Genomic DNA, 27,559 nt, shown 5'->3' on the forward strand with positions numbered 1-27,559 from the left:
AAAGTTGATCAGGTTGTGGCTGATTACTGTTGTCGTAAAATGTCGTAATGTAAAAATTCTCTTATCTTTTCAAAGCGTCTTAAGGGCATGCATTGTTTTATGATTTCATTTCCAATGACAGATGACCAATATGCCCTGATGTTTGGTACTTGTATAATAGACATCATTATACAAATTCCAATGTATTGTTTAACTTCTACATTTGATACATTTACAGATTTCTCCAGGTTTTTCTGGACACTGTATAAATTTGTTTGCTCAACTATATGTTTAATCAAGTCATCTGTAAAAAGATATTTGAAAAAACTGAAAGGTGTAGATAAATTCATGATTTCAGCTGAGAAATTTTCGCTGCCTCGAAATGAAACTTGCTCATCATTTAGTAATAAACTTGTTTTTTTCCAGTTTATATGGAGTTTTTCATTTTTTTTTGTTTTGTTATTACAAATACCTGAGGTATTTTTCTCAATGTTATTGTCATGAACAGCATTATTTCTATCAATCTTCATTCATTATCTTCTGAATCGCTGCTACCATCAGAAATCTCATCATTACCTGGATTTGGCACGTAACTAAAATCAGCTGTGCTATTATCGCTGTCAAAATCCAATCGATCTTCACTTGCATCACTCCAGGCTTTGTTCATCAACTCTTCTATTTCCTTTTGAGTCAAAAATCGTTTTTTCGCCATTTTCTAAAAAAGTGATGTTATTACACATTATATCATTTTTGATACATAATGTTAAAATCACTACTATATTTTTCAGAAAGTAATTAAAAGCGTTTTGATGAGTAATTATCAATATTACATACCTATGAAAGCAATTTTTGGGACTATCCAATGTGCAAGACTCCTTTTAAATACTAAAACAGAATTAACATGTCACCACGTGTATCAGAAATTGAATAACTAAATACTAAAGATGCACTATAATACTGGTGCTGCCATCTAACCGCTTAAAATGACATAAAGTTTTTTTAATTCTATCATTTATGTTTCTAAAATGATACAACGTCAACGAAATGCTGAAGTTTTTTCAAATATTTTTTAACAGAAAAAATAATTTATGCATCAAATTTGATACAAAATGCAGTGAAGGGTTAGTTAGTAAACAATTAATTAAACATTTATTTTGCAATAACAAATATTTCGGTCAATCTGATTTTAAAAAATAGCCTATATCCTTCTTCAATAAATGGACTATTCAACACAAAAAGATTTTTTTCAATTCAAACCATAAGATAACCTGAGATTAGCGCGTGTAAACAAACTCTTCAACTTTATATTATTAGTTAATAAGAAAAGTAAGACATAGATACATGTGTATTATATATTTTTTTACAAATCATTTTCAGCATTGTTTAGGATTTTCACTGAAAATTACCCTTGGTTGTGCCTTATGGCTGACTTGAACCTATGCCCACTGGATCGCAAAGCCTGCATTTTCAGGTCGAGCCACCGCAGTTACACATGTTCTGTGTTCCAGGCATTTTTATGTTATATTATAAATTTTCCTGTTTTCACAACATTTTTTATTGCTGCTCCACTCCTATTAGTCATAGCCTGATGTTATATAGCCTATAGCCTTCCTCAATGAATGGACTATTCAACTTAAAAAGAATTTTTCAATTTGAACTAGTAGTTTCGAAGATTAGGGCGTTCAAACAAACAAACTCTACTGCTTTATATTATTAGTATAGATATGCTTGTATTTCCTTTTAGTACTGTTATTGTTGTTGCAGATTTAAAAGAAAGAGATCCCCTGAAGTTATATTTTGAACGTACTTCTGATAACTTTGAAGCATCAAGTAGTACAGACAGGTATCTATGATTATTAATTTAAAGTCTTTTCTTGCTGTTTTTTTAAGAATGTAATAAGTAAGTGTATGTGGGGGGTCATAATGTTAACCAGATGTTCCAAAAAATATCTGGGCTTGGATTTGCTCCATTTTTTAGCTTTTCGTTCAGATATTCTTTTTTTTTTCAAAATTTATTATTTTAAATTCTATATCTTCCACAACCAGAATATAGAGATGCCATTATTGAGCCAAAACAGCATTTGTTACATGACTACAGAAATACAAAAAAAAAAAAAAAAAAAAAGAAGGAAAAAGTGTTTATTCAAATTCATGATGAGATTTGAGTTCATCATTTCAACTTTATTTGCAAATCACCCAACATAACAAGTGTACGATTAAACTACTTACTTGTAAACTGTACTGGATTTTTAACATTTCTCCAGGTCTCCATTTTTTATTGAAAATGTCCCAGTTTTTATAAATCTCTACAAAAATCCTTTCATTTTAGGGTTTTCATAAAAATGAAAAAAAAAATCCCTTTAAATTTAATTTTTACAAAGCTTCCCTCATTTTAGCGCTCTAACTCCATAGTTTGAAAGTTTCCTACTTAACTTCATACTTAAGCACTTTGGAGTCTGGCAACATCACTTTTTGTTTACGTTGCCGATCTCATTTCGTGCCTTGTACTTAGTGATTGCAACACCCGTATACCGAATACCCCTAGTTGGAGCTGTTTTGCAATTTCATAATAACGGTATTTGATAGGGTAAAATTTCGGTATTAGCTAAAAATAATAAATAGTTTTTAATGAGAGAGTTTTCAATTAAACTAATTAGATATTTAGTGTCATTTTAAATATAAATTTCTTTTCCGATGAGACAGTTCCCCAATCAATCTAATGAACTTAAAATTTGGCTTGAAAAGCATGAATCTGTAGAATATCAATGAATAAAAGTAGCGGAAAGATTATAGAATGAAATTTTAATCATCAGATGGTGTGATGAATCGCACTTTTGTGAGTTTATGTGATCTACAGTTTTAAAATTTCCATTTGCTTGACTTGCCCTTTTAGCGAAAACTAATTTAAAGTGTAATTACAAATGTGTTTGTCCAATAAACAATTTATTCCAACCATCAATTGAAGCATTTTTTTTTTTTTTTTTGATACTTGTTTTAAAACTTCTGTCCCAACTGGACTAAATTTTGAGAAAAACGTTTTCTTGTTTGTATAACAAGCAGTAATTTATTATCACGGGTCTTAGCGTGCTGTTCTGTCTCACTATTCCGCTTAATGCCAAGCAAAGTGATTTGTAATGCCTTGAACATTTGCAAAGAGGTAAGGCATAATCAGTTGGAACATTTTTTGAGAAAGTTACATAATAGTAAAAAATTTCAAAAAGAAAATGAAAATTGAAAACAAAAATTAACTAACAAGATCATGTTCATTGTAAATTTCAAAGTATTTCATTGAAAATTTTAAATTTTTAATAAAAACCAAACACAAACCTATTCTGACCAGCAGGAAATCATTGCAGATGATGTTAATGCTGGAATAGAATTGTCGCTTGAAGAACAGTTACTGTATTTATATAATAGTAACTGTTCAAATATAAATAATAATGATTAAAAAAACTATGTCCACAATACAAAAGAAACACCCATACTCACAAGAATGATTTTTTTTTTCAAAACCAACAAGTTCAAGTCTGAATTATTTGAAAAATGAAGGATTTTTTCAGGCAACTACAGAAAGTGTATGGTGCATTATTAACAGTACCATCAGCCTGCGTGAATTCAGAAAGAATATTTTGATCCACCGGAAATCTTTTCACTAAAATTAGTTTCAGGCTTAGTGACAATTAAATAAATGCATTATTATTATTATTTTTTTGCTATTATTGATTTTTTATTATAATATTTAATAATAGTAAATAATGCACTTTCTGCACAAAATAATAAAATATGGAAACAAAACATTATGTTTTTGAATGTTTTTTTGGGAAATTGCTAAACCGGTATTAATACCAGAATTCCGATATCACGTTAAAAAAATACTGAATACTAGTATTGCAGTTTTGGTCTGGTCTTGCAATCCCTAGTTGCACTCATCATAGCTTGACCTAGTTTCATGCTGAGTACTGTGAGTACCGTAAATTTTTATTTTGAAAATTGTTCAAAATATAGACCTGTAAAAAGGCTCAAAATGTTCAAAAAAATGAAAAGTGAGTTTTTTCAAATGATCTTGACTTTTCTATTTTAGTAGAATAAAAATTCAAAAACCATTGTAAAACTTTAAAATAGAGCTTTCTATTGATATACATCTCCTGTTCTAACTTCTAAGTCTGTGAATTTGTTATTATGTTAAGCTTGTGTATAGTGTTGAGAAAATTAAAATTCTTTCCTAAGTGGATGATATTACTGAAAGTGAAAAAGGACTTAAAAACAAAATTCCAATTGGAATAGCTGACGAAGCTGGATCAATGCAATGAAAAGATAAGTCTTGTGCGAAAAAATTGATGAATCTGGTAAATGTTTTTGCATTTGTTGCAACACTTCAATAGAATATAGTAGTGAAGGGCTAAAACCTTTACATAATTTGGGTACAGTGAACCACAAACAAGCCTACAAATCAGTCATTAATTCTCAAGCTTTAAATCCACTTTGTCCTTTTGGCAAATGTTTATATTTTTTTCATCATTAAATAAAAATTTCAACATTTAAAGTTTCTTTCGACATTAAGAACTGATCTTCTAGATTTTCTAAACAACGTAGGTGAGTATATTTGTTATTACCTATTTGTTGTTTTTTTGTTAAATTCCTTGGTATTTACACATGAAAAGGATGCGCTCCTCAAAAAAGAAAGAATTTTTGAGGGGACGGGGTCACTTTCTAGGTTTTTGATGTTGAGCTACTATCACCCCTGGGTCTGGTTCTTTTTAAAATGTCATGCAGGAGATACTGGAAGAGTGGGGGATTTTTGGAAGATGCCACCAAATCAGTAAGCATCTTGTTTTATAAATCAGTAATTTTTGAAAGTCATTTATTGCTGCATACTACTTGAGCATGCTTCCCTCATTAGTCTGCATGTTATGAGAGTGGCTCTTCATTCAGAAGATTGTGGGAGAAGCATTAATTTAACTTTATCAAATAAGTAAATCATGTTAAATGTACAGCCCTAGATATGTTATTGCCATTAAAAAAATATATAACCTCTTTTCATGATTTCTATGTCGGAACTTCAAACGTGAGCACCCCTATTGATTAAAAACATTGGTGCCATTGATATGTTTCTTAATAGATAGTTGCAGAGTTGCCAACCTTGGAGGAACAATTAAAGAAGATCTGTGGTGATTATAAGGAGCAAATTGAAACTTTGTGCAGCAGTTTGGTATTTTGTATGAAAATCAATAAAAATAACTAAAACCGCATAACTAAAATTGTTTTAGAGCTTTAATAATCATTTTAAGAACTAGTATAAAAATAGTTATTTTTAAATTAATAATACAGCATCATACACCACTTCAATCTTTGAGTATAAGCATCTTTAATTTCCCATATTTACATGTTTGACATGATAATAGCAAATATAAGATCAAAGACGTTCGGCCAGGAAATGCGGAGCAAAATAACTTTTTCTGTGGAGCCGCAGAGTTTCGCCATTTTTGAGGAGCAACTCTGCAAAATATAGAGCAGTTGACAAACCTGTAGTAATGTTACTTTGTTAGGAATGAGGAAAGTAAGTACATAAAATGTCCACTTAAGTAAGTGCAGAATGGGGGTAGTTTACCAGTTGAACTGAACAAAGGAACATAGGTTGGTTTACCCAATTCTTCATCCTTTCCACAATTCTCTTTGTATCCTTTCCTCAAATGTTTAAGAGCCAGTTTTTATAAGAGCCGGGCAGAAATGGGGTGTTCGGATATACACCATTTTTGATTTTGCTCAAATTTTTATGGTGGATTCTTTTAAAAGATTTTAGACGACACATATTTTTTCTTTACCTCCAAAAATATTTTTGGATACATGTAAAAATTCGTAAAGTGGAGTCCGACAAAAAGGTTTTTCTAAATCAGCGTTTTTTTAAATGCGATTATTTCTGTGTATTAAGCATCAGCCAAATAAATTCTTGTGTTGACAATATGACATTTAGAACCTAAATTGAAATACATCGTACGTATTGTGGCTGAAGCCTTTCAGGGGTCGCTAAACTTTGTCAAAAAGTGCCATGTTTGGGGCCCTCTGGTTCCCTGCATTCAGGCTCAGCCATGGTTTTTTGTACGTAATTTGTGTAATAATATATGTAAATGATTCAATATCTTCTTTAGTTGATGTGTCACCCAGTGCACTGCCAAAAAATGACTGTTTTTGTATCGAAAAATGCTAAAAAGTGCAGTTTTCATGAACCTTTGTCTCAGCGCACTGAGGGTCAGGGTAGAACTGGATGCCTGGATTTCAAACTAGAGTATGTGTATTTTCCGAAACTAGTGACAGAACTATGGGCAAATTCTTTTCAATAACACAATACGTATTTCTAAACAGTAAAATGAACTATTCAGTTTTCAATTCAGTCTACATATCCGGGTTTAAACTTTCCTCCAGGGACTTCCAAAAACTATTTAAAAAACTAGTTTGATCAAAAACTTACCACAAAAGTTATAAACTTGAAAATAGACCGATTATGCTTACTCTCACACTTTATAATATGATAACTAGAAGCAAAGTGAAAGATAAACATCAAAATATGATAAAAAATGTACTTTTTAGGGGCCTGTATTTCATTGCGCTGAGGGTTCCCATAGAACTTGATGCTTGCATTTCGAACTAGAGTATATGTCTTTTCACAAATAAGTAACATAACTACAGCCAATTGCTCTGCAGGTTGATAAAACATACTTCAAGATGAGGAAATTGAATAAGAGTTAACGACGCATTCAGTTAGTTGCACTCAAGCTATATGCTTTGTCTTGCATTTTTTTACTGTCCCTCTAGTCAGTTTGGCAACTATACCATTGTTTTATAATGTCATAATATTGTTTTTATCATAAGCAATAAAATGACTTAGTAATTAATTGCTGTCATGGTAGTTTAGTGCAGAGAACATAATTTTTATGACTATAATGTACAGCCTGAAATAGAAGAAAATAAGTCATTATCAAACGAAAACAGCTATCTTAATTAAAATATTTAAAAATATATCTAAAAAAAACCTTCAAAAAAAGTGTTAAAAATAACTTACGTTTTTACCGCAATAAGTTTTTTTTTTCACTTCACTTCCAGTTATCATACACTGCTTGACATTGAAAATGCATCACCAAGAAGGAGTAGTCAAAAAGTAATGAAAATTGGAAAAAATTCAGAGATTACGAGGAATAATAAATGATCTTTATTTCAAAATGATAGGCAGAATACAGAGCGAAAACGGCGTCGGCTCATTAGGATGTAGGATCACCGCGGACAGTGATACACGAAAAACATGTCTAGGCATAGAGTCAATAAGGGTGTGGATGGTATCCAGAGGGATGGCTCTCCATTCCATTTCAGCCATTTGCCACAGTTCGTCTTTTGCACGAGGTAGGGACAGAGTCTGCAAGCGGCGTCCAATCACATCCCACATATGTTTGATTGGTGTCAGGTCAGGAGAGTACGGTGGCTAGGGAAGCATCTGTGTGCCTTGGAGAGCATGTTGGCAGATGCGAGCACTGTGTGGTCGGGCGTTATCCTGCTGAAAAATTGCATTAGGTAGCCTTGAAGGGATTACGACCGGCCCCAGCACATTATCCAAGTATCGTTGGGCTGTCATAGTGCCCTGAATACAAACTAGAGGTGATATAGAATTGTACGCAATTGCCACCCAAACCATTATGCCATGTTGTCATGTGGTGGGATGTTCCACAGTTACTGCCAGATTAGATCTGTCTCCACATCGATGCCACACACGTATGCGGTGACTTTCACTAGGGTAAACAGAAGCAGGATTCATCTGAGAACACGACATTTCGCCATTCTATCATCCACGTCACTCTCTAGTCTGGCACAATACTAAACGTTGCCATCTATGTTGTTGGGTCAATGGCAGTCTTCTTAGCGGATGCCGTGATTTCAGACCAAGTGAAACCAAACGACGAGAAATGGTTCTGGTTGACATGGGAACATTCTGGGTATCTTGCATCTGCTGCAGAATCGAGGAACAAGTGATTTGTGGGTCTGCTACAGCTTGTTGGTGGATGTGTTGATCTACGCATTCTGCCGTCACTCTAGCTGTCCCGGCACCCCTCAATCTTGCCACATTTCGTTGTTCCAATCATCTTCGGCACAGCCGATGCAAGTTCCTTCCCTTATATCTTACTTCACATGCATTGGAGAGCTGCGCATTTCACATCTTTTACGTAACTCAGTAATGTACGTCTACTCTAAAATTTGCATAAATTTTTGAACACTCCTTCTTGGTGTTGCATTTTCAATGTCGAGCAGTGTATTATGAAGTATGCGAGTAAGCATAATCTGTCTATTTGCAAGTCTATTTTTTGATCATACTAGTTTTTTAACTAGTATCTGAAGTCCCTGGAGGAAAGTTTAAACCCGGATATGTTGATTGAATTGAAAAACTAAATAGTTCATTTTACTGTTTTGAAATACGTATTGTGTTCTTGAAAAGAATTTGCCCATAGCTCTGTCACTTGATTGTGATAATACACAAACTCTAGTTTGAAATGCAGGCATCCAGTTCTACCTTGACCCTCAGCGCACTGAGATACAGGACCCTAAAAAGCACACTTTTCATCATATTTTGATGACAAAACTTATTTTTTCTCATCGGTGAGCATTAATCATGCATTTAATGAGCCTATTTAATAATGTATATACATCACTACACAAATTGTTTGCAAAGACTATGGTTGAACCTCAGCGCATGGAACCATGACACATTTTCACATTCTTGGGCACAGTTTAGCCACCCTTGGCAGGTTAAATTGAAGGTCAGCCATAAAATTTACGATATATTTCATTTGAGGCACTAAATATCATGTTGTAATCACAAAGATTACTTTTGCTGATGCTCAATTGGCAGACATAATTGTATATTAAAAAATGTCGATTTGAGAAAAACACTAAGTTGGGACCAACTTTCGGATTTTTTTGTGGGTCACAAAATTTTTTTTTGGAAGCAAAGAAAGAATACGTGTCTTCTAAAATCATTCAAAGAAACCACTGTAAAATTTTTAGCGAAATCATGTATCTGACCTGCCCGACTCTTATAAAAACTGGCTCTTAAAACAGCACAAAAACTCTCTCGTTTTTGTGCTGTTTAAATAACTGCAGTCACAACTAAACCAATTCATAAGCTTTCTGACTATTGGAATAAGCCGGATAGCATTCTTATGTTTTGAAACAACTCTTAAAGTTGATAATGAATGAAATATGTCTCATTTGCAAGGGTGGAAAATCTGCGCCAATTTTCGATTTCTGATGCAAACTGATACAAAACTGCTAAATTCGTGATTTTTGCACAAAAAATGCGATATTTTCCCCCAAAAGCATTTACTGCAAGAAAAAATAACAATTGCTTTTATTTTTTGTCATTAAAAGCCAAAAAGGAGGAAATAAGTAAAATTAGGGGGTAATGAATTCTTTATATTCGCTGAAAATGACATGCTGGTGCTTTAAGTTTCAATCCTTTTGCATCCTGTAAATATTTCAATCATTTTAAAAAATGGAAGTTATTTTGACCCATGTTACTTTAAATTAGCTTATTGTCTTTCTTATTTTGACAATTTCATGTTTTGAATAAAATTAAGATGTAGGGGGATGTGGCGCTAAGTAAAATAGTTAGAACTTCCTTTTTCCAATTTTCGTATATAAAGAAGGAACAATGTACTTTATGAGTATAACTTGCACTAAAACATATTTTTTTGTCTTAAACTTAAATTCCCCCCCCCCCCAAAAAAAAAGAGAAATTTTTTTTTTCATGGGACAAAGCATTTGAAAAACAAAAAAGTTTATTTTAAGCAAATAATCACTGCTCTGTTTATTAGTAGGTCTCAATTAATATTTAAAATGTCAAAACCGAGAACTTTATCATTTAATAATTAACAAAAGTAATTTTTGAGTTACAACAAAATATTACACTTTGTGTATCAATTTTTGAAAATTGCTTGTGTTTCCATATTTTTTTTAATATTTAGAGGTATTTTTTTCTTGACTAGAATCGATTACATCTGCTAGCTCATAGTTGAAATATTACTAGATAGGTGGTGCTAAATGCAGAATTTCACTTTTGCGCCACATTGCCCAATAGGGTGGGCCGAAATAAGCCGAATTTTTTTTTTTTCGAAATCAATTTTTGGATAGCGCGCAAAAGTTGTGTAGTGAGGTAGTTAGCACTCACAAACAATTTCTTGGATATTAAAAAATATCTAGCCGGCGCTATTTGACACTGAAAAACCGAAAAAAAAAGAGAAAAATGAATTTTAAAATGAATTTTTTTAAAAAGCCTAAATTCCAAATATTTTGCTGAAATGCATCGAAAATGTTATATAATGAGCTAGTTCGAGCCCATAAAATGTTTCATTGATTTTAATGAGCATTTAACCGCTCCTTTCCGACATCAAAAATTGAAGAAAAATGAAAAAATTTTGAATTTATTTAAAAACCAATGTGAAAATTATTTTTCAAAATTAAATCATAGAATAATTAATTAAATATCAATATTAATCATAGTAATTGTATCATACATAGTCTTAAAGGAGCGTAGCTAAATATTCTACGAAATGTATAAAAATCTTTGAGGATTTCAACTAATTCACTGACAGATACTTCTAATGTTTGATGAAATTAGCTTCAAACTTTTATTTTCTAGAATTACATATAGAGATAATAAAATTTTGAAGAAGAAATCTTCAAATTTGATTCATAATACCTCATGCATAATGACTATTATTTTTTGGAAAAATATTGTCCCTTGTTATCAAATGATGGAAGTTCTTTCCTAGCTTGAAGTTTGGCACGAATGTATCCATCTCGTGCAGTTTCACCGCGAACTTTTTTTGCAGCTTCGGTTATTAGATTCATACAACGTTCCACAGCTTGCGTGTGACAGGGAAATTTCTCGAAAGTGAACTCTGTAGGCAGTGCTTTGCACATTTCTTTCATTGTTGGTCTTTTAGATGCATTATAAGAGGTGGCTCTGTAACAACACAGTTTGCCCAATCAACTAAATCAACATAATCAACGGCTTCAAAATTGAGTTTAGGACGCTTAAAAAATCGTACACCATCCGAGCTCCTCGTCTTCTTATTTCTAGAGTTCAGAATGCGCCTAATAGCTGATTCCCGAATGTACTATTTTCTTGAGTCAGACAGCATAGTCAACAGTTGTTATTCAGGATGAGCGAAATATGCATTATTTGAGAGAACTTTGAAAAGTATCAAATCTTAGATGGTTTCTTACTTCCTTCTCCCTTTATTTGCATTCAAAGTGATTTGATAAACTCTGATAATGTCCTCATATGTTGGAAGAAATAAAGCACCGTGAGGAGACAAATCTTTTCCAGGTTCAAATAGAAGACTACTTGTGCTTGCTCGCGTTACTTTCTTTTTCGCACGTTTCTCCATAACAGTCGTGTTGTATACCAAAACAAAGATTATAATGCAATGACATTCGAAATTTCTGTTTAAAAAGATCTGCAGTGAACAATCGAATGCACAGAATTTTGTTCTGACTGAAATGCAGAGAACAGCCGGCCGGGAATCTTTTCTTTCCCCAAAGATGGACATTGGACACAAGAGAGGACTCCTTTAATTGCTTAACTGCTAACATAGTTTTGGCGGGCAAGAGGCTGAGAAAAAGAAGAATATTTGCGTTCAATTCATTGGTCAGTTTAAAGGACTTCAGAGGATTCCCATTTTTTTAATACTCAAGTTCTCTATTTGTCAAACATATATAAAATAGTTATAAATTAATCTTAGGAAAAATAGAAGCAGTTGAGCGCCGTTCATTATCCTGGAGAAACAATTGGAACCGAAGATTTAAAAATTACTACCTTGTGTAACTATTTTTTATTTGAGTGTGTGCATTTTTTAAAATTGGCGTACAAATGTCGCATAAAATTGTTTGAATTTTCAGTTTTTTCTAAGTAACGTATCGCGTAACATTTCTGTATTTACTTATTTCAAACTACTTTTTAAATTTTTTTTTATTTTTTTTTTATTTTTCTCATGTTTCAGTCTTAAAGGAGCGTAGCTAAATATTCTACGAAATGTATGAAAATCTTTGAGGATTTCAACTAATTCACTGACAGATACTTCTAATGTTTGCTGAAACTAGCTTCAAACTTTTATTTTTCAACCCCCCCCCCCTTTTTTTTTGAAAAAAAAAAGTGCATTTTTGTCCTTTTTTCAGTTTTTCATGGTCAAATAGCGCCGGCTAAATATTAAAGAAATTTCGCGAATTTTTTTCTGGGTAATAACGGGCCGATATAGCAACTTTTCCGCACTATCCAAAAACAGATTTCCAAAAAGAGTTTTTTCGGCCCACTCTATTGCCCAATTTAAAAATATATGTGCAGAAAAAATGTCGAAAGAGTTCATAAAAATATATAATTTCATTTTTTAAAAAATCTCTTTCCACACATAAATGCATCAATGTCTTTTAAAATATTAAAAAAAAGGAACTTCTTTAGCACATTATCTACTGGCTACCATGCATATCTGCATCTATTTCTTTTAAATTTCAAAACAAAATATAATTTATTTAACACATTATCTATTAAACTAGTCGACCCGTGCGGAACTCCGCACTGTACTTCGAAACGTTTCATAAGGCATTTCGCTCTTTAAAAATTTCAAAGAAAGAATATTATGAAGAAAAACTAAAAAAAGTAAACGGAAAAAAGTAAGCGCACAAGAGAAGGCATGTAATTTGAAAGCATCAGTAACAAAACCTCGTTAAATACAACGTTGTGATAATTTAATCATCTCTCCCCTTTTGGTTGTACGTATTTTCAATGCAAATATAAATATCATTAAAAGTGTGGCTGAGTGACATGGTAAAAAAACAGTAATTTTGCATGTGAAAAAACAGGTTGTGGCAAATACAGTTCTGCCCATGTGAGCATCTGACGGAAAAAAAAGAAACATTAAAGAGATATTTAGTGGCACGGATTCGAACTGGCGCCATTCTGGTTAACAGTACGACGCTCCAACAAACCTAGCAACTGTGCCTTCCTTTTCGAATGCTATTCCTTGAAGGAATGCGTAATAAAACACAGTAAAAAGTTTTTCGCCGAAAAAAATATAATAAGATCATGCGTCTATGTTTTGTCATTAGTCAGCATGATACGATTTAAAATTATTCGTAAAACATGGAATTTGATTAAAGAATGAGGAAGATCTCACGTAGCGATTAAAACAAATATTCTAGAGAAGTAATAAATTTAGTTGAAAAAATAAGTGTTTTTATTTTTGAATATTCAACAATTTCCCACAGCAGGCTTCTTTAAGATGTACGGCTTAAAACCCCGCACTTGTTTTTCTTCTAATCGAACACTTAAAATTCAAAACCAAAACCAGTTGAACTGAGTCCGTTTTTTAAGTGTAATTTTTCGAACGTAGACAAAATGTTTTTTTTTTCAGCCGAAAGCAGAGGAGTAGAAAATGATTTCTTACTAATGAAGTTGATAATAATTTTAATGTTTTATATCGTATTCGAATAAATAATTAAAGATTTACTGGTTGAAACTCGTAATTTTAATTTGGCGTAGTATTTTTTCATTTGTACAAAAGTTCGAACACTGCTATTAGAAAAATCTACATTTCAGCATACAATGAAAATGTTTTTCTGCACAAAAAGGATTCCCTTGAGGTATATCTAATACTTTTTTTTTATGCTTATATTATGCTCAGTAGTCTGAACGGAGTCAAAGTTTAAAAAAAGGAGAAGAACACCCTTCGATTAGCAGTCAACTTATCTGAATGATAACTGTAGCCTGCATAAAGGAGTCAAGTCAAAATACCAAATAGCATTCCCACTGGATTTATTTTATTACGTGTGTTATCTGTTGTATGTTATGAGTAGATGTAATGCGTAATATTCCTGTAAATTTGCTATTATGTCGGATAGTCCGAACTGGCCCGAAGTTCAGACAGTTTGTAGCCGAACGCTCTATCGAAAAAAAAAAAAACCCCACAGGTAATTTTAAAATTTTTTTCTTGCCGAGAAGTGTTTTTATTTTTAAAAATTTTTACTATTTGTTATCGCAGGCAATTTGAACCGTTATGACTTAGATGGCAGCACGTGTTCATCATTTAACAGCACGGTTAAAATACAAAATAATTTGAACTAAGTTCTTTTTTAAGAGTAGCTTTTCAAATGTAGTAAAAATGTGATACGCTATTTGTTTTTTTGCAAAAAGATGAAAAATATATATATTACCCTTTAAATTGAGGTAGTATTTTTTTTATTTGTACAAAGAGTCAAAAACTCATTAGAAGAATCTATATTTCAACATACGATTTATTATATTTTACTGAACAAAAAACAATTTCAATGTAGTCTGAAATCTTAAACCTGATACTTATATTTTCTCTTACATTATGCTTTAATTTTCTTCCGGTGCCAAAGTTTAAAAAAAAAAAAAAAACCTTATAACTGAGTATCAATTTAGCTCCGTGTTGCTTTAAGTTTTCATAACAGCTAATAGCGTTTCTACCTCATGTATTCCCTCATATTTTTATTCATTGTTCATGATATGCGCGATATTTTTCTAATTTTTTGATGCAGATTGTCCGGACGTGGGCCCGAACACGCATTCTCCTGGTTACCAGTCGAACGCTCTGCCGATCAAGCTATTCAGCTCTGTCGGTAACAGTGCAAGTTAAACTTATAAATTTAACCGAAAATCTCATTTTGGTTCTTTAAAACGGGTTTTTTTGTCCGAAAGAACAATTTTTAGACCGTGGGTCTATTTTTCGTCAGTAGCCCTCACGATAAGCTTTAAAATAAGGTGTAAATCAAAGAAATCGATCAAGAATTGAGAAAAATCTCGCGTAGAAATCAAAAACAGGCTACAGAAATAATATATAAAGATAACTACTGGTGTAAGAAAAGGTCCTCTGGTACCAGGTGAAGTTTGAACTAATCAGTAGGTAACTTGGGTGACGTTAAATAAAATGCAAATAATGTGTGTGTGGGGCAGGTAATGTGTAAATTGACATACAAAACAGCAATATGTGGCCCACGTCCTCTTTTTTTAATATTAGCCAAAGAAATATTATTCCTGAAAATGAACTGATTAATGAACTTAAAAGTAATTTTAATATATTGCCTGAAAAGAATCAGGGAGTTCTGTTTTTACATAGATGTTGATAAATAATTTCTTTGGTTGCTGTTAATTACAATTTTGGGACACTTTTAGCTTCTTTTTTAAGGATTATCTGTAAAGGTCAGATTAAAAAAGTTTTTCAAGTTTGAAGTTTTTTTTTATTCATTTTTTTTTTTTTTTTTTTCAAGATTTTAATTGTCAGCGCAAGTGGAAGCTATTAGTTCAAATAATAAAAGTAAAGTTTCAGATATTGATGTAAAATGAGAAAATTTAAACAAGGTCTATAACTTCAGTTATGTGTGTGTGAATAACTTTTTCTAAATTTAAATAGTTAATCAATTCCAAGAAAGTTTTTTTTTACCAAAGTAAAAAAGAATCTCACATCTTTATACTAGCACCCCCTCCCCCTCTGTTTTTGTAGTAATTAGAATCTTTTTATTTATTTATTTATTTTTTTAAGTTTTATTTCTCTCTCTCTCTCTCTCTCTCTCTGTTTATCTTTGAATGTAATAAATTTACTAAAGGCATTTTTAAATTTTAATGCTATAGTTGTTGTCCACCATGTAATGCTATGAACGAAAATATGAAAATATTTGAACCATTTGCTATGAAACAATTAAGATTTTAACTCAGTATGGATTATGATTAATGGTACATTTTCCAAAAGTAGTTTTTGCACACTTTTTAAATGAGAATATTTCTTCCAAATTGAGTTAAAAAAATTATGTGATTTTTTCTACAAATGTTTTGTATTTGCTTCAAACTGTTTCAAAATGTACACAAAATGAAAGATTCTGTTACAAACCGTGAGTTTACCTAATACAAAACTGATCATTGTTCTGATACAAAAACAGTGTTTTTACTGATACAAAACTTTTCGTTCTGATACAAAATTGGTATTTTTGATCATACAAAGCTGATACAGAAATGAATTTTTGATTTTCCACCCCTGCATTTCTCTGCAGTAATTGATTTCAAGAAAATATTCGAGAGCCTTCAGGAATTTAATGTACTTTAATTCTATATTGCATGTTTGAAGCTTAATGCATATTTAAAAAATACAGTAAAACCTCTCCTAACAGACACCCCTCTTATGCGGGCAGTTTTTAATTCTCCGGCAGTAAAGGCATTGAGCCTAATGTATTAGAAACCCCTCTCGTATGGACACCCTCAATTATGGACACTGACACTATATCGGAAGCCATTGACATGGCTATTGCCTCTTCTGCTGACAACTAAATTTAGGAATTAAAAAAAAAAGAAAAATCAAGAATAAAATAATTGATTATTGGGAATTTTGTTACACTAGTAAAGTTGATAAAATCTACATGTTTTATGGAGTTTCACAGGATGAAATTGTGTCTTAACAGACGGAAAGCTGCTCTGATGAGAAATTTTCTAAAGACGTTTAACATTTCTTTTTTCAGAGCACAATGGATGACATGAAATTGAAACCTGTTGTCAAACTGCCAGACTCCAGTGCTTTAAAGATCTGGATTTAAAGCATTTACCAGTTGACTGGGAGTATTCAAATTAAAGAGCCTGGATGAATGATAGCGAGAGAACCAATATTGTCAGGGACTGATTAAGATATCAGGAGGCCTTTGGCCAAACACTTCTGCGGCCGTCCTGTAGTCAAACCTTACAGTTCTAACCAATAACTGAGACTACTTCAGCCATTTGGAGTCCCTAAAAAGCGAGGGCCCTAGGCCTGAGCCTAGTTGGCCTATTGGCCTATTCAGTAATCAGGCCCTGAGTATTATGCTAAATCGGCTTGTGATTTCGGATAAATGTTTGCTGTTTTTTTCTTTATCAATGTAACTCAACTTAAAACAAAAACGTAAACAATATCGAGACCATCTTCTTGTTAGCAAACACAACTTCAATTAGTCAACTTATGAATTCCGAAGTTAAGTATTGAAATTTCAACATATTGCTAGATTTAAAGTATTTGAGTTAAAAGACAAAAAACGCTAGCAAATTGCTCAAAACTTGATTTTTTGAATGCAATCAGCTGTGTAAAGTATGTTTAGAGGGGAGTTAAAACTAAAACAATACAAGTTGCTTTCATCGCATTAGATTTGTAAAAAAATATGTCAGAGTGGAAAATTTTGTGATAATGATGAATCTGAAAGTTTCCAATCGTTAATGCATTTAGTAAGGTTTATAAACACAACTTGATGTATGGTAACCTAATAAAATAGCATTGATTATTATGTATACTTACATGTTTAAAACACTAGTGAATTAAAAAGTTATGGAGACAAAAGTGCATATATTAAAAATATTTAAGTTGAGAGTAAAAATGCATAACGAAAAATAAACAAATAAAATTGTGAATCCCCTCTCTTGCGACACCCCTCTGTTATGCACAATAATGTGTGTCCCATTAGTGTCTGCTTTAGAGGGGTTTTACTGTATGTTAATTTTTTTAAGATCATTTAACTCACCCCCCCCCCCTCCCTCACCTTCTTTGAAAATTATTGCTCAATTCTTATGGACTACTACTTGTTGGTAGGGTATCAACTGGTTGGGTAGTTTTGTGCCTTGTCCAAAGGATTTTTTTTTTTTTGTTTTTTCGTAGGGTCATGCAAATTATTTCTCCTTATTTTACTCTACCTTTCCTTAAAATGTCCATGTTTATATTACTGTTATATATCAGTCAAGAAGTAATTTCTTATCCACTCAATGTTCCAAAAGCTTAAAAGTATGTATAAAATATTTATAATTTCTTATTAGATCTGATGACAAAATAACAGAAGAGGAATTATGTCTTCTGTCAGGAAAATTTGGTAAGTTATTCCTTTTGTTTAAATCAAAATTTTTTATTTGATGATAATGAAGTCTCTTTACAAAATGGTGATTTTTTTATATGTTTCATGAGTATGTAATTGATTCAATATTTGAGTCATATTGCATGCAGGGATTCATTCAACAAGGCATCCGCCAACACTCCTCTTTGTCTCCACTTTCTACTCGGTAGCCACGCTGCGCACTCAATATCCAATCAGCGAGAGGCGCAAGTACACTGGCGCAAAGAGGCGAGAGGCAAATTGTCTGATACCATTGATGAATGATATCATCTATTAACTTTAATACTTCTTGCAGAGTTAGTGAAAGAACTAACATTTCATCAACTTTCTGTGAATAACAGATGAAGAAACTTCTTTAAAATAACTAAAATTTATTAACACGTGAGAAAAATACAGTAAATATAATTGTATAACCTACTAACTGAAACCAAAGGTAAAAAAGATGAACTAAATATGACTTGCAAGTTAGTTAAGCTCATCCTAATACCGCTCGCTAATCTATTACTACGATCAGCTAAGCATCATCGGCAATCCGCCGAGCAATACGAGCTCCACCCTAGCTACCTTTTACAGGACAGATATCACTGAAAGAGTCTTAAAGAAGAGAGAGCGAATCTCATCTCCGTTCGCTGTTAAATAACCTGTCCTCATCAGTATTCACATCAATGTCCTCACGTCCACGCAACCAATGAGGATGCACCAAGTGGCAGAGACGCCTCCCTGCTAAGCCAATGGCGGGAGTCCGTTACGTCACGCGTCCTATCCGACCGCTCACTTCCAATTCACTCGGATCGTTGGTCCGAACGAGCATCGGTTGATTATTGTGAAGTTCAGTTACATGGGCAAAAGTAAGTGTAGAGATGTTTGTAGAAATTCTATTTCTAACAACGTCATCCTTCCTCCGATTCGATGGACAGTAACGTTCCGATGAGATGCTAACGCGCGTTTGCGCTCCTCAATCTGCTCGGAGCGGTCCGAGGATAAAACTGATAGACATCGGTAAACGATATTTATCCGCGTTCTCATTCCTAATGTAATGTAATATAAAATTAACTTTATTCAAATTAGATTTAACTTCTCAACTCTTTCGGCACGTGTAAAGTTTCAGTTTTAGGTTGGCATCCTTTGATGCCCAATCATATGCAAATGAGGCAAGTATAAATAGTGAACGATTCCAATCGTTCTTTCTCTCTCTTCTTTTGTGTTCGTCAGCCTCTTGTGAGTTAGGTCCGATAGGTGTTGGGGAGTTGCGAACTCCGCCTCCACTTATGGCCGGGTTTTATTCTTAATAACTTAGTTTTGTTAGTTATATTTATTTTAGTTACTATGGACCAATAAATTTTTGGTAAGATTTTAACAAGTTTCCAATGTTCATTTCTTCACATTAATATTTGATTCTGCACCTTCCACTGTGTGATATTATCTCTGCTTGTATAAGCATGTAACATTGTTGACTGACTTACGAAATTTAGCCCTTCGGCTTTTCGTTCAAACACAGGGTTCGTACGCCCTTGAAAAACCTTGAAAAGTGCTTGAAAAAAAAAGTTCATTTTCAAGTGCTTGAAAACCTTGAAAAAGTTTTAAAACCTTGAAAAAGTTTCTTAGTGCTTAAATTCTCTCAAAAATCAACGAATTGTGCTTAGAATTTTTAAAAAAGTATTTCACCAATGCAATTTTCTGAACATGTGTTCAGTATGCAACATCGCGAAAAATTGCTTCCGTGTTTGGGATTTCAATCCTTTTGCATCTTGTAAATATTTTGATGTTTTTTACAACCGAAAGATATTTTGACATATGGTACCTTAGATTAGTTTATTTTTTGTTTAATTTCATTAACTAACAAAGTAATTAATTTGGAAACCATGACAACATTGAACTTACTCGGGTTTCGTGGAAAATTGCTGTTGTGTTTGAAATTTCAATCTTTTTGCATCATGCAAATATTTACATATTTTGGCTAATCAAATGTTAGTTTCGCATATGCTACCTTAGATTAGTATATTTTTTGTTTAATTTTAATCAAAAACAAATAAATTTATTTCATGGGAAACATGCCACGTCGAACGAACTCAGACTTTGCGAAAAATTGCTTCTCGTGTTTGAAATTTCAATCTTTTTCCATCTTGCAAATATTTAAATATATTCACTAACCGGATGTTATTTTCATATTTGCTACCGTAGATTAGCATATTTTATGTTTAATTTCAGTAAAATATAAGCTTATTTTATGGGAAACATGACAACATTAAACTTAATTCGCGAAAATTTGCTTCCCTTGTTTGAGATCTCAATCCTTTTGCATTTTGTAAATATTTTTATATTTTTGGCAATTAGTAGTTATTTTGATACTGCTACATCAGATTAGCTTATTTTATTTTTTATTTTAATAACTAAAGAGTTAAAGAATTTATTATCTTGGTCTTGTTTAATTATTTGCTTATTTATTTTTGCAATTTTGAATGATTATCTTTACCTAATTTTTGGTCATAACAGATTTTTTTTAAAAAAATTTAAATTTCAGCAGTTGAGCATCTAACAAATTAACTTAAAGTTTGTATTTTAAATATAAAGTTGATTTATATAATTTTGTTTATAAGTACATCATTTTTTTATGTCTGCTAAAATAAATAAGGTGTATAACAGGGGTGGTTGTGTTATGATTATTCACTTGAAATTCAATAGTGTTCGTTTTTATGCTTTTACCTCCCTATATCTCCAATTTTCCCCTTTTCCTCAAATGTTCAAAGTTACTACTTTATTAAGGTTGTGGGTACTTGGAGCTTACTGAAAGAGGCTTTAATCAGCAAAGGGGTAGAACGCTTAAGGAGGGTCATTCATCTTCATTTGGATCTAATAAATTGACCAGTACCAGCCTAGCTAGGCCCAGTGCCTGTTGCTGGTTATCAACAGGCCCTGGGCATGGTATTTCTATGCAGAATATTTTGACTTAATAAACTATTTTATGAATTGTATTCATAGCAAAAGTTATTGTTGTACATATGTATATTCAAGTAATAGGGGTCTTAGTTTTAAAAATTATTCCCCCCCCCCCCTCGCTCCATTTTACTCTTTGAAACTTTCAGGTGATTTTTTATGAATTCACAAATCACAATTACACCTGAATATTATTGCCTTTCTAAATTTAAATTCTAATTTCAACAATAACCCTTTTTTTCCCAACTACTTTTGTCATAATATATGTCAACTTCTTGTGAATCTTTTCAATTTCGAAATATGGCTCTATAAATCTCAACTTGCACATTTATTGTCTATTGCAAGCAAGGCCCGATTAAGGATTCGGAAGCCCATAGGCATTAGAAGTGATGGGGCCCCCTAGAGCCATGGCAAGATCAAAAAACGGGGGGAGAGGTATGGGGGGGATCTGCAGTGTCTAAATTTTTCACTCACAAACGTGCACACGCATATACTTTTATTGCATAGAAACAGGGAAGGGGGAGGGGCCTTTTTTGAGGAAAATTTAACTTTTTTTAACGTATTTTCAACTAATATATTTCTCCGGGGCCCCTCAGAACCTCGGGGCCCCTAGGCTACTGCCTACTTTGCCTATTTAGTAATCCGGCCCTGATTGCAAGTTAATCAATGAAAGCTGAATAGACTCAAGTTTGCATTCAGAGTATTTATCACTGCTTAAGCTGCTTTTGTATATTTTGAGGTGAAGAGACTGGACTGTGGACTTTCATAAACTTTTCTTACTTCCTAATTTTTAAATTTACTCGAGGACAGTTGAAATGCCTTATTGGCTGAACAGCTAATAAATACATACGAATAATTGATTTGCATACTTATAAATGATTTGCAAACCTAATACTATTAGAACTTAATAGTGCAAACTGAAATAACTTTCTGGGTAGTGTTTTTGTCCTAACCGCCCTTATATTGTACCACTGAATAGATATTGGAAATAAATGTTGAAACCGGAGGGGGGGGGGGGGAGTGACTTCAAAAACTCATCTCTGACAATGCCATTGAACTTGGGTATTTTAGTTTCTTCCCATAAAAGTTAAAAGCACTTGTGAAAGGTTTTTTTTAAAGTATTAATTTGCTGATACTAGAAAATCTACAAACCTCTGACTGCTGCAACCTTTGAAAAACCTCAAAATTAAACCTCTTGGTATACTTTTCAAACATTTTCAGAAAAACTTTCAACGCAGTAGATCTTTCATCAAAGCGTCTCTCGTTGTAGAAAAAGCAATTTTGTTTTCCTATACTTTTTTGTATTATTGCCTTATTTCCATGTGTTTGTAGTAAATGAAATCTGCATACAATATTTTTAGTATAAATTTATGATATTGCCTTGAAAACAAAATTTTTTACCTTGAAAAGTACTTGAAAAGTGCTTGAATTTTTTTCTGCCTAAAGGGTATGAACCCTGAAACATCGTAAGTTATCATAAGGGTTATGGGCCCAGCCCTACCCAATTGTATCATAACAATTACTTGTTCAGTATCATGATGTATTAAGATGTTTTCGAATTGTTAGCAGAGTAGAGTATTAGACTTCGTGTTTTTGTGATGAAATGGAATGTTGTAACTGACTTGTCTTTTTGCTGAATCGGTAGATGACAAGTGTTTGGAAATCTTTTCAATTCGTTTTCCCCGCATCGGCGTTGAATGAAAACTGTGAAAATAGAAGCTTTTCTTTTGCTTTTTGGAAATTTGTATCGAATCTTTAAGCCATGTGTAGTATAAACTTTTCTCAGACGTTTCGTTTGCATTTTATGGGGGGATATAGTTGGTTTGGTGTTAGGCAGAATAGTGGCTGCTAAATTCAGCGGAAGACCTGGACTTGTTCCAGGGGGGAAGCTGTAACAGTTGCACTATTTAGGTTTTTTTTTCGGGGATATTTTGAGATTTTGTTGGTTGTTTTTTTGAAATTAGGTTTTTTTATTTTTTTGGCGTTTTTCATATTCTTATCAATCATGGCATCCCAGAGTGTTCCTATCGAAAAATTAAGGTCTGACAACTATGTGAGTTGGTCATCTGATATCAAATTTGTCCTAATGGAACGAGGTCTGTGGAATATTATTAGGGGTATTGAAAAAGAACCTTTTTCTAATGATGAAAAAAAGGCTACTGAGCAAGAGATTCGTAATTTTCAAAATCGACAGGATGTGGCTCTATCCATAATTTATTTAAATTTGGAGAAAAATTTCAAAAAGATAATCGAAAATCAGGTCAACGCGGCTGATGCCTGGAAGGCTTTGAAAGATCACTTCTTTCCTGACAATCGTTGTCAGCACATGACATTGTTTTCAGAGTTATCCCAATGTCGTATAAAAGAGGAAGAGTCGATAAATCTTTTCGCTGCCCGTACTCGGCAAATTTTCAAAAGAATTAAGGCTATAGACGCGAATTTCTCTGAAAATTATTTGATTTTTCAAATTTTGCGTCATTTGCCCTCAGAATTTGACAATATTTGTCAAGTTATTCTTAGAACTACTGCACAGGAATTCACATTTAATAAAGTAGTCAGCGAACTTATTGCCGAGGAATCGCGAATTCGACTAAAAGATGAGGACGATAAAATTATCGGCAGGGCTAACTTTGTAAAGAAACCGGGTAATTTTGACAAGAAAAGAGTAAAAGGGAAACTAATTTGTTTTAACTGTAATAAACCCGGCCACAAGCGGAATGTGTGTCAATTTAAGAGGCTTGACAAGGACCCCGAGCAACGTAACAGAAAGTCAAGATCACCAATCCGGAACAAGAGGAAGGCGAACAAGAAAACTGCGAGGTGCAGTTCCCCATCAGTGGAAAAGGAAGCATGTGAGTACCAGAACTTTTTCATTTCCGAAGTACATCTAAATGAAGTATCAGAAGACCCAAATGAATTTATTTTTGACACTGGTTCCACCCATCATTTCGTCAACATTCGTAGTGCGTTTGAGGACTTTAAACCATTACGAAACAAAGAAATGGCTGTAGCCGTTAGAAATGAAACTTTCCCCATTTTGGGGATGGGAACTGTGAAATTAAAGTTTGATGATACTATCATTGTTTTAAAAGATGTAATGTACTCTCCTAATCTACGTCAAAATTTGTTATCGGGTACTAAATTCGATAAGGGGGGTGCTAAGTTTGAAGGGGGAAACGGCTCCGTGGCGATATCTGGTCGAAATGGATTTATATTTAGAGCAATTTTAAGAAATGGCATTTATTTTGTAAAACCTCAAATTTTGTATAATAAATCGTATCAAGAAAGTATAAAACCAAATAAAAGTAATGATCATTTCGAAAATGAGAAAATTGAATGCTCTAATGTAGAAAAATTAGAATTGTGGCATAGAAGGCTGGCACATATTAACACCGATAGTATCAGAAAGAGCGGTGAATTTGAGTGTGTCCATGGCCTGCCTAAATTCAAAAACGTAAAAATAGATTGTGAAAATTGTAAAATTGGTAAATTTAAACGTGTTTCATTTAAACCAATAGGCAAAATACGGTCTAAATGTCCCCTTGAATTACTTCATGCTGATGTGTGGGGTCCATGTAATATTAAGGGAAATAAGGGGGAACGTTTTTATTTATCAATCATTGATGATTTTTCACGTAAATCTGCTTTGTATCCAATTAGCGAAAAGAGCAAAGTACCAGAAATTTTCATAAGGCACATAAAGCGTGCTGAAAGATTTTTAAATCTTAAAGTAAAAGCTGTTAGAACTGACAACGGGGGAGAATTCGTAAATAAAGTTTTTGACAACTATTGTTTGGATAACGGTATAAAACACGAGTTAACCAATATTTTCAGTCCAGAGATGAACGGTTTGGCCGAAGTGTACAATCGCTCAGCCGCTAATGCTGCAACAGTATTATTGGAAGAAAGCGGGCTAAGTAAAAGATTTTGGCCGGATGCTATGCTTTATTTCAACTATACTTGGAATAGGATTTGTCACTCAGGACAAACTAAAACACCTTTTGAGTTATATGGTGGACGTAAGCCAAGTGCTAGGCACGTCAAACCTTTCGGTGTTTTGTGTTATCTTGGAACACCCCGTCAGCAAAGACATAAACTTGATGTTAAAGCCAAAAAGGGTATATTTTTGGGCTATGCATTTAACACTAAGGGTTTTTGTATTTGGATTCCCGAAAGCGGAAAAATTTTTGAAAGTATAAATGTAAATATTAATGAAAATGTTTATTACAAAGAAGCTTTTAAAAATATATCAGAGAGTGACTCTAGTGGAGCTGTGCTGGGTCCCTGTCTCAAATGGTCAAATATTCAATCAGATTCTCAAAATTCAGAAAATGAATCGAATTCCGAATCGGATAACGGAAGTGAAAGCCCGAGTATGCCGTCTAAATTCTTATCTTCTGATGAGAGTGAAAGCGAGACGAGCGGGGATGAATCAGATTCGAATTCTGACTTGAGTGAAAATGGGGAAAACCCACCACGCGCCCAGCTGCGTGAAACAGAATGGGTGAGGAAAGCAATCCCAAGGTCAGATAAATCTCGAACTGATATTTATTTTTATGAGAAACATTCTTCTAAACGATTACGTTCTTTAAATGATGTTGAAAAATATTGTTCTAAAAATGCTATTTTGTTTAAGCCACATTTATTTGATTTTAATGGTAAAAATTTATATCAAGGTGAAATTTCTGATCAAACTGTTCATTTAAATTTATGTAACTTATGACTAGATGATGAAATTGTAATTCCTAAGAATTACAAACAGGTTCTTAAATCTAAGCAAAAGGACCAGTGGTTAGATTCAATGAGGGATGAATTAGAGGTTATGCATTCTAGAAAAGTGTGGGATTTAACACCTTTGCCTGCAAATGAAAAACCAATCGGATCAAGATGGGTTTTCAATGTTAAAAGAGATGAATCGGGAAAAATTGTTAGATATCGCGGGAGACTTGTTGCTCAGGGATATGCACAATCCCCTGAATCGTACGATCAGACTTTTAGTCCGACGATTCATTTTTCATTGGTTCGATTTTTCTTTTCCTTGAAAATATCAGAAGGTTGGTTCGATTTGCAGTGCGATGTGAAAAAATGCTTATTTATATGCACCTCTAAAAGAATGCATCTTTATGAGACAACCACCGGGTTTTGCAATAGAAGGGAAAGAAAATCTAGTTTGTAAGCTTAATAAAGCAATTTACGGTCTGCACCAGAGTGGCCGTATGTGGTTTTTTGAGATAAACAGTGTTTTATTGAAAATTGGTTTTCAGAAATTTGAAGAATGTAATTGTGTTTATATTTATAATTCATGTGTCATTTTATTGTTGTATGTTGACGATATTGTTTTGCTCGCACGGAAAGAAAAGAATTTAAATCATGTTTTAAATTTACTTAGGAAAAATTTTGACTTAAAAGTTCTCGGAAAAACGAAAAAACTGTTAGGTGTTGAATTTGAAAGAACTGAAAATGGTTTGAATTTGTTTCAAACGAAATATATCATTGAAGTTTTTGAAAAGTTCAAACATTTTAATTTTCCGGTTTCATCATTGCCGATTTGTAAAGGTACTGTTTTTTCGAAATCGAATTGTCCTAATACAGAAAATGAAAAATTTGAAATGTCAAAGATTCCTTATCGTAATTTGTTGGGTTGTCTTTCTTTCATTGCGAGCAGAACGAGACCGGACATTTGTTATGCGGTCAATATCTTCAGTCAATTTCAAAGCAACCCTGGTGTCATTCATTGGAACGGTCTTTTAAAACTTCTGGGTTATGTTTTTCAAACAAAAGATTTAAAACTTAAATTAAAGTGTAATAGAACCCAATTAATAGCTTTTTCTGACGCCGATTATGCAGCTAATCGAGATGATCGAACTTCACTCGGGGGGCAGTTAATTTTGTTGGATAATGCGCCGATTGAATGGCGAACCTTCAAGGAACGTTGTATTAGCCTTTCCACTATGGAAAGTGAGTTTGTGGCCCTTTGTGAAGTGTCTAAAGAGCTTATGTGGTTTGACCGTGTATTAAACGAATGTTTACGCTGGGGAATTGTTAGAAAAAGTAAAATTAAATCTGTAATGTACGTTGATAATCAATCGGCCATTGACTTTGTTAAATCTCCGATTGAAAATCACCGTACAAAACATATTGATGTAAAATTATTTTTTGTTCGTGATTTGATTCAACGGGACATTTTTACCGTAAAACATGTAGGCAGTAAATCCAATAGGGCCGATATTTTTACGAAGCCGCAGACCCGTTTTGAACTGAATCGTTTTTGTGAACAAATATTTTGTTAATTTTTAATGGTATGAAATTATTTAGTATTATAAATATAATGGGATATTAAAGTATAAATATTTTTGTAACAACTGAAATTCTTTTTCAAATTTCTCGTTGGTTTAATCTTTGAGATAGAGGAATTTGATTCAGTGACAAGAGTTTATTTTTGGAAACTAAGCGTTTTAAATAATTTTGTCATTGTGAAAAAAAAAAATTTTTTTAAAATCATTGTGCCCATCTTTTTCAAAGATACTGTTTCGAGTATTCTTGTCAATTACAGTTTGAGAGGATAGTTTGCAGTGGAAATGTTAATCTTGGACTTACTATTTCCTTGGACTTTGGATCATCTATAGGCAAGAAGGACTTTTTTGAGAAAGGACTTCAATCAAATAAGCGGTGATGTATTGAGCTGCAGCTGCTG

The 27,559-nt window shown here is 33.0% G+C and overlaps 1 protein-coding gene across 2 annotated transcripts in view; it reads left to right on the plus strand.

Moving 5' to 3' along the window:
- Positions 1 to 27,559, plus strand: part of LOC129231527 (glutamic acid-rich protein-like) — a 276,821-nt gene that overhangs the window by 100,394 nt on the left and 148,868 nt on the right. For both annotated transcript variants that reach the window (XM_054865866.1, XM_054865867.1), the window contains exons 10-11: positions 1,744 to 1,822; positions 17,858 to 17,910. In XM_054865866.1, coding sequence (XP_054721841.1) covers positions 1,744 to 1,822; positions 17,858 to 17,910 — 132 coding nt within the window. The remainder of the gene's footprint in view (positions 1 to 1,743; positions 1,823 to 17,857; positions 17,911 to 27,559) is intronic.

This window comes from Uloborus diversus, chromosome 10, assembly GCF_026930045.1.
Source record: "Uloborus diversus isolate 005 chromosome 10, Udiv.v.3.1, whole genome shotgun sequence".
NCBI classification, from domain to species: domain Eukaryota; kingdom Metazoa; phylum Arthropoda; class Arachnida; order Araneae; family Uloboridae; genus Uloborus; species Uloborus diversus.